Source organism: Elgaria multicarinata, chromosome 2 (genome assembly GCF_023053635.1).
Source record: "Elgaria multicarinata webbii isolate HBS135686 ecotype San Diego chromosome 2, rElgMul1.1.pri, whole genome shotgun sequence".
In the NCBI taxonomy this organism is placed as follows: domain Eukaryota; kingdom Metazoa; phylum Chordata; class Lepidosauria; order Squamata; family Anguidae; genus Elgaria; species Elgaria multicarinata.
In genome coordinates, this window is record NC_086172.1 from 58,934,900 (window position 1) to 58,949,276 (window position 14,377).

At 37.8% G+C, this 14,377-nt stretch overlaps 1 protein-coding gene across 1 annotated transcript in view; it reads left to right on the top strand.

Moving 5' to 3' along the window:
- LRP1B (LDL receptor related protein 1B) overlaps positions 1 to 14,377 on the top strand; it is a 976,641-nt gene that overhangs the window by 644,593 nt on the left and 317,671 nt on the right. Inside the window, exons 8-10 of the mRNA XM_063116589.1 lie at positions 6,380 to 6,602; positions 9,249 to 9,420; positions 13,373 to 13,516. Coding sequence (XP_062972659.1) covers positions 6,380 to 6,602; positions 9,249 to 9,420; positions 13,373 to 13,516 — 539 coding nt within the window. The remainder of the gene's footprint in view (positions 1 to 6,379; positions 6,603 to 9,248; positions 9,421 to 13,372; positions 13,517 to 14,377) is intronic.

The window sequence follows — 14,377 nt, forward strand, 5'->3', positions numbered from 1 at the left end:
GAGAGTACTAGGCCACTGTTTTGTTTGCATTTATGGATCACAAAGTGTAGGTGAGCCTCTAGCATCAGCTACACACCACATTTTCATGTGGTTTGTTTTATTTTATTGGCCAGTGGAATAGTGATAAGTACACTGCAGATACTGACACTCGATATGGGGGAGAGAAAGTTGGAGGTAGTTGTAGAGCAGGATCACTCTGATTTTGATAAGTATAGCAACAATCTAGAACATGAGAGTGGAACTAGACTCCACAGAAGTGAAAGCACACACAGATGACCAGACAGCGTTAGGATAAGCCCTTCCACTCTGTAGTAACTTTTTATAACTTTCCTAGGTTGCATGCTTGGCCATCTGAAACCCCCTGAACTAGAAGAATAGCATCAATATGTAAACTAAACTTGTGTGGGTTGGTTGCATTTTTGTATTATCTTCTTCCAAAATCTAGAATTACATCTGCAATTCAGATATTATGCTGTAGCTGGTAGCACTACATTTTTGTGCCACTCACAGCTTGGGAAGTATAGTGCTTTTGAGTAGGGCCAGACACAAATATTCTACATTGTCAGAACTTATTTCGCCTCGCTTAGAGTTCTGCCATAAAAGCAACGTCTTTGAACGTTGTTAGTCCTATATGTCCCTTTGATTTTCAAAATGAAGTTCTCACTTGAATCAGAAAGTGGAGAAAGAATGTTCTTTATGAAAATGGCATGTGGAACAAGAGGGAAATAGTTTTCTGTCAAACCTTCTGTGTGTTCTGTCAAGCAGTTATAAAGTCTACCATATGCAAAGTAAAAAGCTGCCTTTATATTGAAGTATCTTACATCTGTGCTCTGCAAAGGAAAAGGTCTTTTGCTACTGATTCCTAGCAGTCACATAATCCCTGCCTTTTCTGAACATGTTATATTTCATTGGAACTTGTGGTATCAGCTGGAGTGGAGCAGCTAGAAGCATTTTGTGCAGCTTCTTGTCCTACTCTAGAGTGAAATGCAACAGATTCCCTGACTGTTCTGAGGTACACGGACATGTAAAGGTAGTCTGGCTAGTGTATTAAGTCTCTTTGCTGCTGGTTTCACGCCTATTAAGATAATTCCATTTTGTTCTGTTTTGCTTCTGAAGGTGATTATTGAGTCTATTATGGAAACTAGTATTTATTACATTTATATACCGCCTAGGGTGACCATATGACCGGATTTGCCCGGATTTGTCCGGGTTTATGATGGCAAATCCGGGAGAGGGGAGGGGAGATCCGGTTGTTGTTTTTTACAAAGAGCAGCTCTAATGGGAATTAACAAAAATGCTTATAACTCTGTCATTTTTAAAGATAAAGACATGAAACTTGGCACAATGGTAGCACTTAGGAAGGGCTTTAGTCATACTTAATTTGAAATAGATCCGTTCATCCATTGATTTTTTAGGAATTTTTTAAAAATTGAGGTTTTAAAATTATTTTTTAAATTGTCATTTTTAAAGATAAAGAGATGAAACTTTGCACCATGAAAGGATTTAGGTAGAGCTTCAGCCACACCAAATTTGAAACAGATCTGTTTATCCATTGACTTTTTAGGGTTTTTTTAAAAAAAATTGAGGTTTTAAAATTATTATTTTTAAAATCGTTATTTTTAAAGTTAAAGAGATGAAACTTTGTACCATGATAGGATTTAGGTAGAGCTTTAGCCACACCAAATTTGAAACAGATCTGTTCATCCATTGATTTTTTAGGAATTTTAAAAATTGAGGTTTTAAAATTATTATTTTTTAAACTGTCATTTTTAAAGATAAAGAGCTGAAAGTTGGCACCATGAAAGCTTTTAGGTAGAGCTTTAGCCCTACCAAATTTGAAACAGATCTGGGGGCAGTAGCAAACCCTGTTAACAACAACAGCAGCTTGCAATGAGTGAAGATACAATCAGAAAAGATATTTGAGGGAAGGGGAGAATGTAACACACAGAGTATAGCAAAAACTTCAAAGTACAGCAAAACCTACAAAAGTAGGAGTGAGTGAAGTCAATTTCAGATACATTGAATCTCTCACTTGTTCTTTATTTCCGTGATTTTAACATTAAGATGTTATGTAGAACAGATTTGTCTTAAATGTGTGCTGTAAAATCAGACATGTGACCAAGGCTATGTTCGGGTGGGCACGCCCCCTTGGTACTGGACATGCCCCCTTGGGGGCGACCATGTTGTCCTCCTTTTTGGTTCCCAAAATGTGGTCACCCTAATACCACCCCATAGTCGAAGCTCTCTGGGCGCTTTACAAACATTAAAACAGTAAACATTAAAAAGTATACAAAATTTAAGAATAATCAAAAACATTAAAAAACATAGATTTGAATTCTAGCACGGTTTTACAGACTCATTTTCTTTTAGCCTCCCAAGTACGTATGCCTAGGAAAATAAATTTTAGTCCTAATTGCTAGGAGAGATATTACTGGTAGAGATATTGTCAGTTACCATATAAAATATCCATAACTGGTTTTTTTTTCCCATTATGTCATATTAAGAATCCAGTTATTTTGAATAATTTCATTGGATCATGTTCAAAGGAAAACTATGAAATTGTAAGGGATTTTAAAAAATATTGTAAAATGTTTAAATAATATATTTAGTCTACTTTCCACAGAGTTCTCATAAACTCAGAACAATAGTTATGTAAAGCAGTCCTATGCATGCTTACTTATTAGTAAGCTCCACTGCATTCAGTTGGGCTTACTCTCAAGTAAGTGTACATGATTGCAGCCTTAGTAATGTTAGCAATTTTCCAAGATATGAAAAGAGAGTGTTGATATTAATCAGAATTTAGTTACATTGATTTCCATTCAGGCCTCATAAAACATATAATGAGGACTTGTGACTCATATTAATGATAATTAAGGTAGTTGAGAGAGCAAGAGTAGTTAATGAATGATGCAGTTGTTCTTCTGAAGTTGCATTGATTGCAGACTTTTCTAATGGTAGGTAAGGAACTAGGTTATCCTTTACAGCACTATTGTAGACTTTTTTTTTTCAAATAAAACATTAATTTGGCAACTGGTATTTTTTCTATTCATGCCTTTATATTTTTATGCTTACATTTTTTCAGTCTATTCTTAGTGTCCTGCAATGTCATGTTTCATTGGTTTACTAGATTTGGAAGGAGAAATTGCAGAGGAAAACAAACCTAATTAGCACTGTAATAAACCAGATTTGTTTTGAGTAATTAACAAATTCATGGCCACTTGCCATAACCAGAGCAAAAAGCCATCTGTGATATTTCCGATGGAAAACATATGTCTGCTGGCCCAATTTTGTGATTTTTGTATCAACCCTTTTCAAGCATTCAAAATGAACATGTGGGAGTGCAATCACGCATGCTAGCCCCACCCCCTAACACCCCTATCCCCATGGAAAGAGTTCGAGGCATTCACACATTCAGTGCCTGTCCGTTGTGAGATTTGTTTCAAAGATTTGTCTCTTACAGGGCCCTAGTAAAAAGTTCTAGTTAACCTGTTCCTGACATTTCAAATGTCCCACATGGCTGATGGAACTACATACAGTAGTATCATAGAATCATAGAACAGCAGAGTTGGAAGGGGCCTACAAGGCCATCGAGCAACCCCCTGCTCAATGCAGGAATCCACCCTAAAGCATCCCTGACAGATGGTTGTACAGCTGCCTCTTGAAGGCCTCTAGTGTGGGAGAGCCTGTAGTGTAATCAAGTGATTTGCCCCACACCAACACAAACATTGGTGAGGGGGTGAGACTGGACAATGACCCCACCTGGCTCTCTATGGCCAAACATTGTCAGGGGGTTATAGCCACACACAAGATGTCAGATGGGATGCTTTGGTCAGGGACTTGGCTTTGGTGCACTCCTCTAGCCTGTGCCTTGGTCTTGGCAGGTTCTCCTGCCCCACACCTGGCAAGTCCTGCTGAGCCTCATCATTGCTACACATCAATTGAGAATGCAAACTAACACACCTAACATTCATCTGTACCTGCTGATCACAGGAGGAAATCAATAATAGTAAGCTGACTTTAAGGAAAGCTTGTCCAGCATTTATTATATTATAATTTAGTAAACCAAGGGATGGATCCAACACTGTCATTATGCGGAAGAAAGCAGTTCCATTAGCAGAACTAGGAGGGGTAGTTCTCCCTGCCCCCAACATGACCTCAAAAAGTGCTCCAGAGGGCTGGAAAACCCTCTGAAGCAGATTTTAAGATGGTGCAGAGGCGGTCTGTAGGGAGGAGGAGAGAGGGAGAAACTCCCATCACTCTTGCAGATATTGGCTAGTGTGATGTTGAATTTAACCCTCTGATAATTTTCAAGAAAACCCCAGAATTCCATTGAACACTGTTCTGAAGAAAGTAACTCACCTATATAAAAAATTAAAATATTTATGTTCTGATCCTGAAGACAACTGCACCTCTCTCTAATTAGAATCAATGGGACTTGTTTAAATTTAGCTGGATCATGCCCATAGTAGTGAATGACCCTGTTCCGATGACATGCTAGCCACAGTGGTTAAGCATTTTGAGCTAAACAGTATGGCTTAGCATGTCATGTGAACCATGACTTAGCATGTCGTGGCAACCATTCCTAACCATGGTGGCTACATAACCACATTTTAAGCATGCTCACTAACCATTTGCTGCAAAAGGGTTAGCAGCCTAACTGTGGCTTAGGCCGTATCTATACTACTGCTTTAAATGTTTTATAACAGTAGTGACAACTGTTGGGCCCAGGTCACACTACTTATACAGTTTTCAAACTGTTTTCAAAGTGTCATATCGTGCTTGGGGTAGATCTGGTCCATGTGCACGTCTGAACAGGCCCAGTATTTAGAATGGCTAAGCCTTACTAACCCTTTTTTTTTGGGGGGGGGGGATAGGGAAGGCTTAAGACTGTAATACTTACTTCTGAGTAGACATGCATCAAATCAGTTAATCGTCATCTCAGACTTTCTATTGTAATGTAAAACTTAACAGCCTTTTTACTAAGACTGGAACATCATCTCATTCATTTTCTCAACTATATTATAACATTCAGTCTCCAGAAATTGGATTATTCTTTATAGTGTTAAAGTCATGGCAAGATGGTCTTCTATTTACAAATGTAATTTAGTCTCATGAGAAAGTAATCTTGTTAAAATATTGTCAGGTTAATTGAAATTGATTTGTGTTTACTAAACATAGTGGTTGCTAATCAAATATCAGGCTTAGAAGCTTTGAAGGTACATTTGATAGATTCCTGTTAGTCTTACACTGACTGAATCAGTGAGTCAAATCTATGGAGAGATAAACTCTGCACTGGAGCTTTCTTGGGGGGGGGAGGCGGGCTTAACAGTATTTTATTCCCCTCTTTCAACATGGATAAGACTAATGTGTCAATACTTCGCCTTCTGTGAGCTGTTATGCTTTGGGATAGATGAGGTAGTCATGAAATCTGGATTACCTTTGCCTGCATTATTTGTCAATTGCTCACATTTACTTTTCCAGCTGCTTAATTACTTCTCAGTTCTGCCGCTCTGCATGATTGAAAACTATCTTCACACAGCCATAAATTAATCATTGTGTTTTGAATATATTTGCTGTAAGAGAAAAGAATTGCTGATAGACATCCAAAATGAGCCAAATTAGATGTATACACCTTTAGCCTAATATAACTGTCTTTCTATGTATTTAGCTAAAAAGGTTATTTCTTCCACTATCAACAATATTGCTATGGCCCTATTCTGCAATTTTAAACTTTTATAGCTATAGCATACAGATAAAGCATTAGCTTTGGAATAGAGTGGGATGGAGAAGAGAATGAAAGTGGCTGGGTGGGATCTAATTCTTATTTAACCAGAATGCGTATCATGTGACCTCATCTCTTATCCAAACCTAGGTGAAAATAGGTTGCATCGTCTACACTGCTGTGCAATCCTTAGGAGAAATGTGGGATGCTAATGAAATGAATACATTTGTCATATATATTTTGAATATTAAAAATAAAAAAAAAATCCTAACTTCCATATTGGGAATAAACCTTTATGTAAACATATAACTGAATAATTTCATTTTTACTTAATGGGTTCTTTATATTTTAATTTTCATTAGTATTGCCATTTATGAGCTATGCATATTTAAAAACAATGAAGAGTCTTGTTGCACTAACAAACTCACTGTGGCACAAATATATGCTGTAACACATTTATTAACCTTTGGGTGCCATGAAACTCTTCATTATAATTATTTTTATTCTGTAATGATCTAAAACAGCTACTCTTCGGGAAGTTAATATGCATAAGTATTAACATAAGTCAGACAGAAAGCCTTTATTTGATGGAATGTATCTTAGTGCTTTGCTATCAAAGATGAATAACTTTTTAATGTCATAATTTTCTTTCCACAGAAAACTCTTCTTTACAGATTATGGAAATGTTGCTAAAATTGAGAGATGTGACATGGATGGCATGAATAGAACAAGGATAGTAATATCTAAAATAGAGCAGCCCACTGCTCTTACACTAGACCTGGTCAGTAAATATGTTTACTGGGTAGATGTCTATCTGGATTATGTAGGAGTTGTTGACTATGAAGGACACAACAGACACACAGTAATTGAAGGCCATCAAGTAAGTGTTGTGTTTACTTATAGCACTGTTTTGGATTTTTCTGCTTGTGTATGTACACACATTCATAGTTTTAGCCATTCATAATAGCAATGAATGTGTTTACTGAAGTATTTTATAGAGAGGGTGTTTATGGACAGCTTTCTTATTGTGCAATGGCCTTGTCACAAACGTGGGAACTCAAAAGGATCCAGACAGTGTCATCTTCCATATTTAACTCTACCATGTTTTCCACCATTTTTGTGTCTTCAAGGAGGGGGGGAGTGCTAGAAGCTGTCTATCTGAAATTAACCAAAGTCTATTTGATAAACTTTAACAAACATCCAGGGTAAGCTGCAGTGAGGTAGTTGTATGCCTGGTGTTACTGTGGACTACATTCAGCCTGTTTTTGAGCACTGGCCTGTGAAAAGCTGTTCCAAGCTGTTCAATATGGGCTTACTGAAAATCATGGCTGCTGCACTGTGATAGACTTAAATATAACCAAGGAAATATAATTTCATCTGTATTATTTCTTTATTTGGATATTTATAAACTGCCCTTCAGCAGTATTGGGATAGTGAACAATAGCTATAAGAAGCGGAAACGTAATAAAAGCAATATAATAAAATAATAAAACAATAAAGGGCAGTAAAAACCATACTACAGACTGTAGTTTAAAATGCCCAGGCAAACACAAGTGTTTTGACCTGAGACCAGAACGACTGCATGGATGGCACTAGGTATTTGGGTCCAAACCATTTCAGGATTTATAGTTAAGCACCGACACATTGAATTGGTCATGTAAGCAAATGGGCAACCAATGCAGCTCCCTTATGATCCTTTAGGATCGGTGTAAGAAATTGTAGTGAACAAAATTGTAGCACCGTGTGATGTGAGCATGCATAATACACAGCCCAGGTGTGTGAAGAAGCAATTGGCTTTTCCTCTCTTGGACACCATACAGCTTTGCTGCTCAGTCATTTCATACGGCCTAATGATATATGAACAAATTCTCGAAGTGAGCATACAGTGAAGTTATGTGTTGAGCAATCTGCCAAATCCACATCCCCTAACAGCAGGATTCTACAAGCTTTAGAAATCGTCTATACTTTGAGGAAAGTCTCGGTTTTCAGGGCTTGTTCACACAGCCATTTGAGCCTGTGACAACTGTGGCTTTTACTCAGCCTGTTCTCACTTCCAATTGTGCCTGTCCAAAAGTGAGGGGTTTGGGGCCTGCAGTGTTGACGTAGTAAATTCAGCTTGCATTTTGAACATTTGTGATGGCATGTGAAGAACTAATAGAAACTGAATTCAGCATTGTTTGACCAAAAACTATGGCTGCAACAGATTAAAATAAAATTCACAAATCATTACTAATAGGGCACAGTTTGAAATCACAAAATGAATATCAAAGGCTTGCATTTCATTATAGTCAAACATGAAGAGTTTTATTTATGTATTTAATTTATATCCTGCCCTTTCTAATAGGAAAAAAAATAAACACCTCAAGAAGGCTCAGAAAAGAAAGAAATAATAGTAATAGATTAAAACAAGAAAGGTCTCTTCCATGCAAAGTGGCAGGCTTGAAAGAATTCAAGAGGTGGAAATTGGATAAGCAGGCAAATGAAAAGGACCAGCTCGCCTCTTCCAGAATCCAAAAGGGAAGGGGCCATATGAAATTTGGGACAGACAGGCCAATAAGCCTTTCTTACCCTCTACTATGCTGCTGAAATCAAGAGGGAAGGGACCAGATCACAGTTAGGTCCTTAGCAATCTGCTAAGATGCAGAGTGGATGGATATCTTATTCCATTTGCTAAGATGCAGAGTCAATGGATATCTTGCTTAAAAAAATAAGCAACCAGTTCCCTCAACATGTTGTAGGCTTTTTTTTTGCTTCTTTGAAGAGGGATCTAAAGTTCAATTTCCAAGGAGAATCACCAACAGCCACTGGTTGGAACTAAAAGGACCAATCCAAGGTGGATTCCTGCATTGGACTCGATGGCCTGATAGGCCCCTTCCAACTCTACTATTCTATGATTCTATGTAGGTATATACTAAGAGCTTGTACACATTCAGCAGGATTTGGCCTTCCCATCCATCACACCCGCTGGCTAGCATTAGGACTTTGCACTGTATCAGAGATTACTTCTGAAGTCCCCCTGAGTTTGGGGCAGCTTTTCCTGTGGTAGGAGATCCTGCTTTTGGAAAGGGGTTGGATGGAGCTTCCGACAGCATGTGGGAAGTTGTAACATAGCATCTCTGCCTTTAGGATGATGTCTTCAAGGTGTGCTTTAGGATGCTTTCTTATTGTTTCCTTCTGATGAATGTCTGAAATGGATTCAGTTAAGCTTTTGTCCAAAGTGTTTAATATTGGTCACAGTTGGAGAAAGCTTATTGTGCTTGGTCTGATCCCCATGGCATTTCATGTGTTCTTACTTACCTAAATCTCTCTACAGTTCTACTGAGTTAATTTAAAACAAAATTATATTGTGGAAGAGAAATGAAAGTAGAATGCATTTGTGGTTTGTGTCTTAATGAGTTTTTCATTAACAAATATTGATTTTCTAAATATGACTCCCATTATTCATTTCTGTGTGTAGCCTTGCATTACCATTTGATTAGAACAAATTGTGATAAAATCATATAATTATATATTTTCTTCCCCTCAGGTTAGACATCTTTATGGGTTAACAGTATTTGAAAACTATTTGTATGCTACGAATTTAGACAACTTCAGTGTCATACAAATAAACAGATTCAATGACACAGATACCCAATTGTTAGTTAGACTTGAAAATGCCCAAGAGATCCATGTCTACCACAAAAGAATCCAGCCAACAGGTAAAGCTCCAGTAACCTTCTCTACAACCTTTTTCTACTTTATTTATTTAATTATTATTATTATTATTATTATTATTATTATTATTATTATTATTATTTAGGTAGGGATATTGTCCTTAATTTTAATGTATTGTCTTACATGACCATTTTTATACCATGATATGGGGCAGAAAACCCACCACAATTCTTCCTTTAAATAAGCACCCATGGTTTCCATTAGACTGCTATCATGTGAATTGCTAAACCTTAATTTTTAGTCCAGCAGGGCAAGTGACATATATAACCTTAGAAAATTGTGATAAATGCCACTTATAGATATAAATGTGTAGCCATATTAGTTTTGAATGTGCAGCTCCTTCCATACAGTTTGCTAGAACTTAACTTCTGTTATAGTGTTGCATCATTCTACATTTCCCTACCTCATCATCAACACCCAATGATTTGCAGCAGGGATTGAGAAACACAAAACTGTCAGAACACAAGATTAGTTCTACTAGTCATTACAGAGGTGGAGGAAGATCAACTTGCAATTTTCTTTGGCAAGCTCAGATTAACCATGGTTTAGGCCTTAGAAGGGCTTTCTTCTAATTGACGCTGTGAATCATTTGATGTGGGAAAAGGTATATATATTATGAATAATGATGTGGACTTGTGGCTATGCCATTTGTATAGAATGACTTTCTTACTAAGCATTCTGTCAGAAGTTGTATCAAGCACCAACTTGATGTATACTGAATGAGAGAATACTCATACACTTCATAGTTCAGATCTCTGATCTCTTATGTCAGCACATAGAGAATACTGTAAACAAGTGTATTGCTGCAAGCTGACCTCCTGTCTCTCTCCATGGAAGCCGAGCACATGAAATATTATTATGTTGTATTTTTGTCACTTCTTTTGCAATTATGTTTTATCCTTTCATACCCTTTGCTATACTTTGAGAGTTATTTTTACACTGAATGGGTATGTTGTTGCGTGTTGAGATTTGCTTTGTAGGCTACCATATTGTGTGTGGGGGCAGAATTTGTTTTAGAAATGTCAACCATGTGGGCTGTTTTATTTGCTGATACTAAACAAAAGGTGTGTTAAAAAAAGGAAGATACATTTTGAGCCAAAGGCTTCTTATTAATGACAGTATTGTTTATTTCATGTGAAATGGGCTTTATAATCCTTATTTCTTTTCCTCCAAAATTTTGTGAGCTAAGCATTTAATGACATTTTTTCAGTGCAACTTAAATCTCAGTTTATTAGGGTCCAATCCTAAAGATTATACTCTAGAATGATCATACTAGCTCTCAAGTGCCCAGTCCAACTGTATTTTCAATACTTCATAACTGTTTCTTTGCAAGGGAAAGTCAGGAAAATATGGGTGATTCGGAGAACTATATGAAGTTGAGATTTGCCATTTTTTAACCAATATACTGAAACAGGAGGCTAAATAAAAGCCACAGTGACTAGAATATCCTCCCCTTTGGACAGACGGCGTGCACGACATCCCAAGGGATGTCATGCCTGCCTTTTTTTTTTTTTACTGAAGGTAAGAGCAGGAGCGCTCCAATGCCAAAGTAAGTTTTTTTAAAAAAACAAACAAACCACTGATTGGGCCTCCCATTCCACCCCTGATGGGCACGGAGTGCCTGAAGAGGTCCGTGCCACATGCCCAGTTACTGGCTCCTCACATTTACTCGCAAGGAGCTGGGACAAAACCAGGACGGCCACCCACACCTACCGCGGTCTCAGGATGATCCAGTCACTGTGGGAAAAATTGGGCTAAAAGCTGTCCTGGTTATCCCGGGGAAATGGAGGGATCATCCCTCCCTGCCCCCAGGATCCCCTGTGCATCATGTGGATGCACAGGGATGATCCCGGGGCGATCCCTGGGATAAAGCATGGTGTAGACATGTCGTTAGACTTTCCACTGTCTAAACCCATGCTGCGTAGAGTTGCCCGTGCAAGAGCAGTAGCACAGAACTCTTTGCATCTGTGAGTTTATCCTTCCCTGGACCTAGTTTAAGCCTTGACCATGTTGCCTAGAGTTGCCAGCTTATGATCCAAAGTTAAACTAGCTCTCTTTGGGTAGTCTGTTAAACCTTTCAAGAATTTGCTCTTTTAATTGCCTGAAAGATCATGTCAAGAATCATTTCCCTCCCTTGTCCGAGTTTAAAACCCATGTATAGATTGACTTTCCCTTGTGTTCAGAACTGATAGCAACAAAGAAAAGGCATTGATAGAAATGTCATCATGATAGTAATTATTAGGTTTTAACTGTTCAAAAATTTCTTAGAGCCTATAGATACTAACCATCAGCTATATTACTTTTAAATTGTGTAACCATTAAGTTTTTGCCATGAGATTTCCTGCAATAAAGAAGTCTCGCTAATTTCGGTGTCCCATGTCATTTTTCCAGAATGTGTACTTACCTGAGGGACCAGGAAGCCTGGAGGGGACAATCGTGTGATAAAGCCCCAGTGTGATTTGCTCTCCTCTCATGATAGACAGCATTGAAAGATTAGGGCAGTGCTGGGAGGTGAACCCATGCCATTCATAAACAGCTCCCATTTAAACATTTAAATGGAATCTTAATTAGCAGACATTTTACACAAATGTTACATTTAGGTTAAGCATATATTTTCTGGTATTCCTTGTATAGGAGATTATAATTACTTTTAAGCAATGGCTGCAATTTCATGTACAGTGCTATGGTTCTAGGGTACATCCTGAATCCCTCATGTGAGATCAGAACAAAGTGAATTATGAGGGGCAGGTTTATTGCAGAAAGAGTATCCTTGAGGTGGGAAGAAAAGCCTGTTAGGCCCTTTAAAACACACAGTCACAAATGGGAATTTTTCTACTAATTCTCAGAGAGTTAATACTTATTTTTCAAGGAAGAAGAGAGAAAATAGTTAAAGCTGCAAGAGCTATAGTAGAGTGACCAGATACAAAAGAGGGCAGGGCTCCTGCAGCTTTAACTGTTATAATGAAGAGGGGATTTCACCAGGTGCTGCATGCATACAAATGAAACCTGCTGCAATTCCCTTTTCTATACAACTGTTAAAGATACAGGAGCCCTGTCCTCCTTTCCATATGGTCACCCTAGTTGTAAAGGGACATAGCACATCTCCAAGTGGGGAAACAGTCAATCTGAAAATAACTAACCAACCCCCAACTGTGGAACCATCTCCCTGACGAGGCCTGCCTGGCGCCAACACTGACATCTTTTCAGCACCAGGTCAAGACTTTTCTCCCAGACATTTGGATCATCATTTTTAAAGTTATTATAGTGGTTTTAAATGTATGTGCATATTGCATGTTTTTGTGTTTTTTAATTCTTGTATATTGTTTTTAAGTGTTTTTATCTTATGTGAACCACCCAGAGAGCTTTGGCTATGGGGCGGTATACAAATGCAATAAATAAATAAATAAACAAATGTGTTCTTTTAAAAAAAAAGCCTAAAATGTGTGTATACATAATAATAGGGGACTTGATGTGTTAGCAAGTGTGACAACATGGATACTGTACAATAGGTCCATGTAGTACCCACACAACTATACAAGATTTCAATAGTCATGATAACCGTAGCTAAGGGGAGAACTTCTCATTTAACTAGCATGCCTGGATGCATGCAGAACTATAAATAGCAGTAGTAGCTGAGAGCATTCCATGCATGTATCTTCAAAATACCAGTTTCCCATTCTCATATTTACTCATTCCCCACCCACCCCTTTCTCTAACATAAAGATTATAACTGTGACCTATCCAAATAAGTAGTCTGTACTGTTTGTGGACTACATGCTGTTCCCTTTTATTAAGCACTTTGCTTCTAGGAATGTGGAAAAGATGTGGTGGTGGTGTTCAGGTTTGTCCTTTTACCTAAGCTCTCCTTCCATACTGATGTGTATGACAGCCTTGCTTTTAAAGGATTTCTAACCTGCTGTTTTTCATTTGTTGCAGTCAGGAGCCATGCATGTGAACTAGACCCGTATGGAATGCCGGGGGGATGCTCACACATCTGTTTGCTCAGCAGCAGCTACAAAACCAGGACTTGTCGCTGCAGGATGGGCTTCGTCTTGGGAAGCGACGGCAGGTCATGCAAAAGTATGTTATTTAAAATCAAACACTTTGCCAGCAGCTAATATTGCAGAGTGGAATTCAGATTGTTAATTAACATGATCAACAACAGCAGCAGCAGCACTAACCTCAATTGTTAGTTCGTTGAATGTGCTTGGCAATATGCACCTGCCATATTACGCACCTGCCATTTTTATTTCCTTTTTTAATCTGTTTGGCAGAGCCCTGGCCCTGCAGTAATAGCGGTGAATAGATTAGTCTTGTGACAGAAGTGTTATAAACAATAGCAGCAAACACCCTTTGAAATCTTCTGCTATCTCTTGTTATCCTTATCTCCTACAATGTGCTATTGTGATGGTCTTTCTCTTAATCCTACAAAATCCTTTCCAAGATGCATTAAGGGCTCTTGGCCATCATTAATTTGTAACCTTAAAATATCCAAGTACTTCTTGACTCTTCATTTACTTATGCCAATACTTTTGTTGTCTATTTAACATAAAATGGATTTGGTCCAGGCAAATTATAGAAAGCTATTTCAATCCATTTGAGTGTTACCAGAATCATGTTGATCCAGAGCCAACAACAACAGTTTTACATTCCTGATGTTTTGCTAAATTAAAACATTCAGGTAACTTTGTAGAAGTATTGTTCTTCTCCAAAAGTTTAGATGTGGTCCATAGTAGTTATATTAGTTTGTTTATGTTCACTTTGTACTCATTTGTATCCTGCATTTCCCCCCAATAACCTTCAAAGCAATTTACAAAAACAGAACTTAAAAGCAATCAGCTACTAAAAGCAAAACCTATATAAGAAGAACCAAAAGACAAATTTCAACAGTCAAAATCTTAAAGCTGCACAATTAATTTAACCCAAAGGCTTTCTTAAATA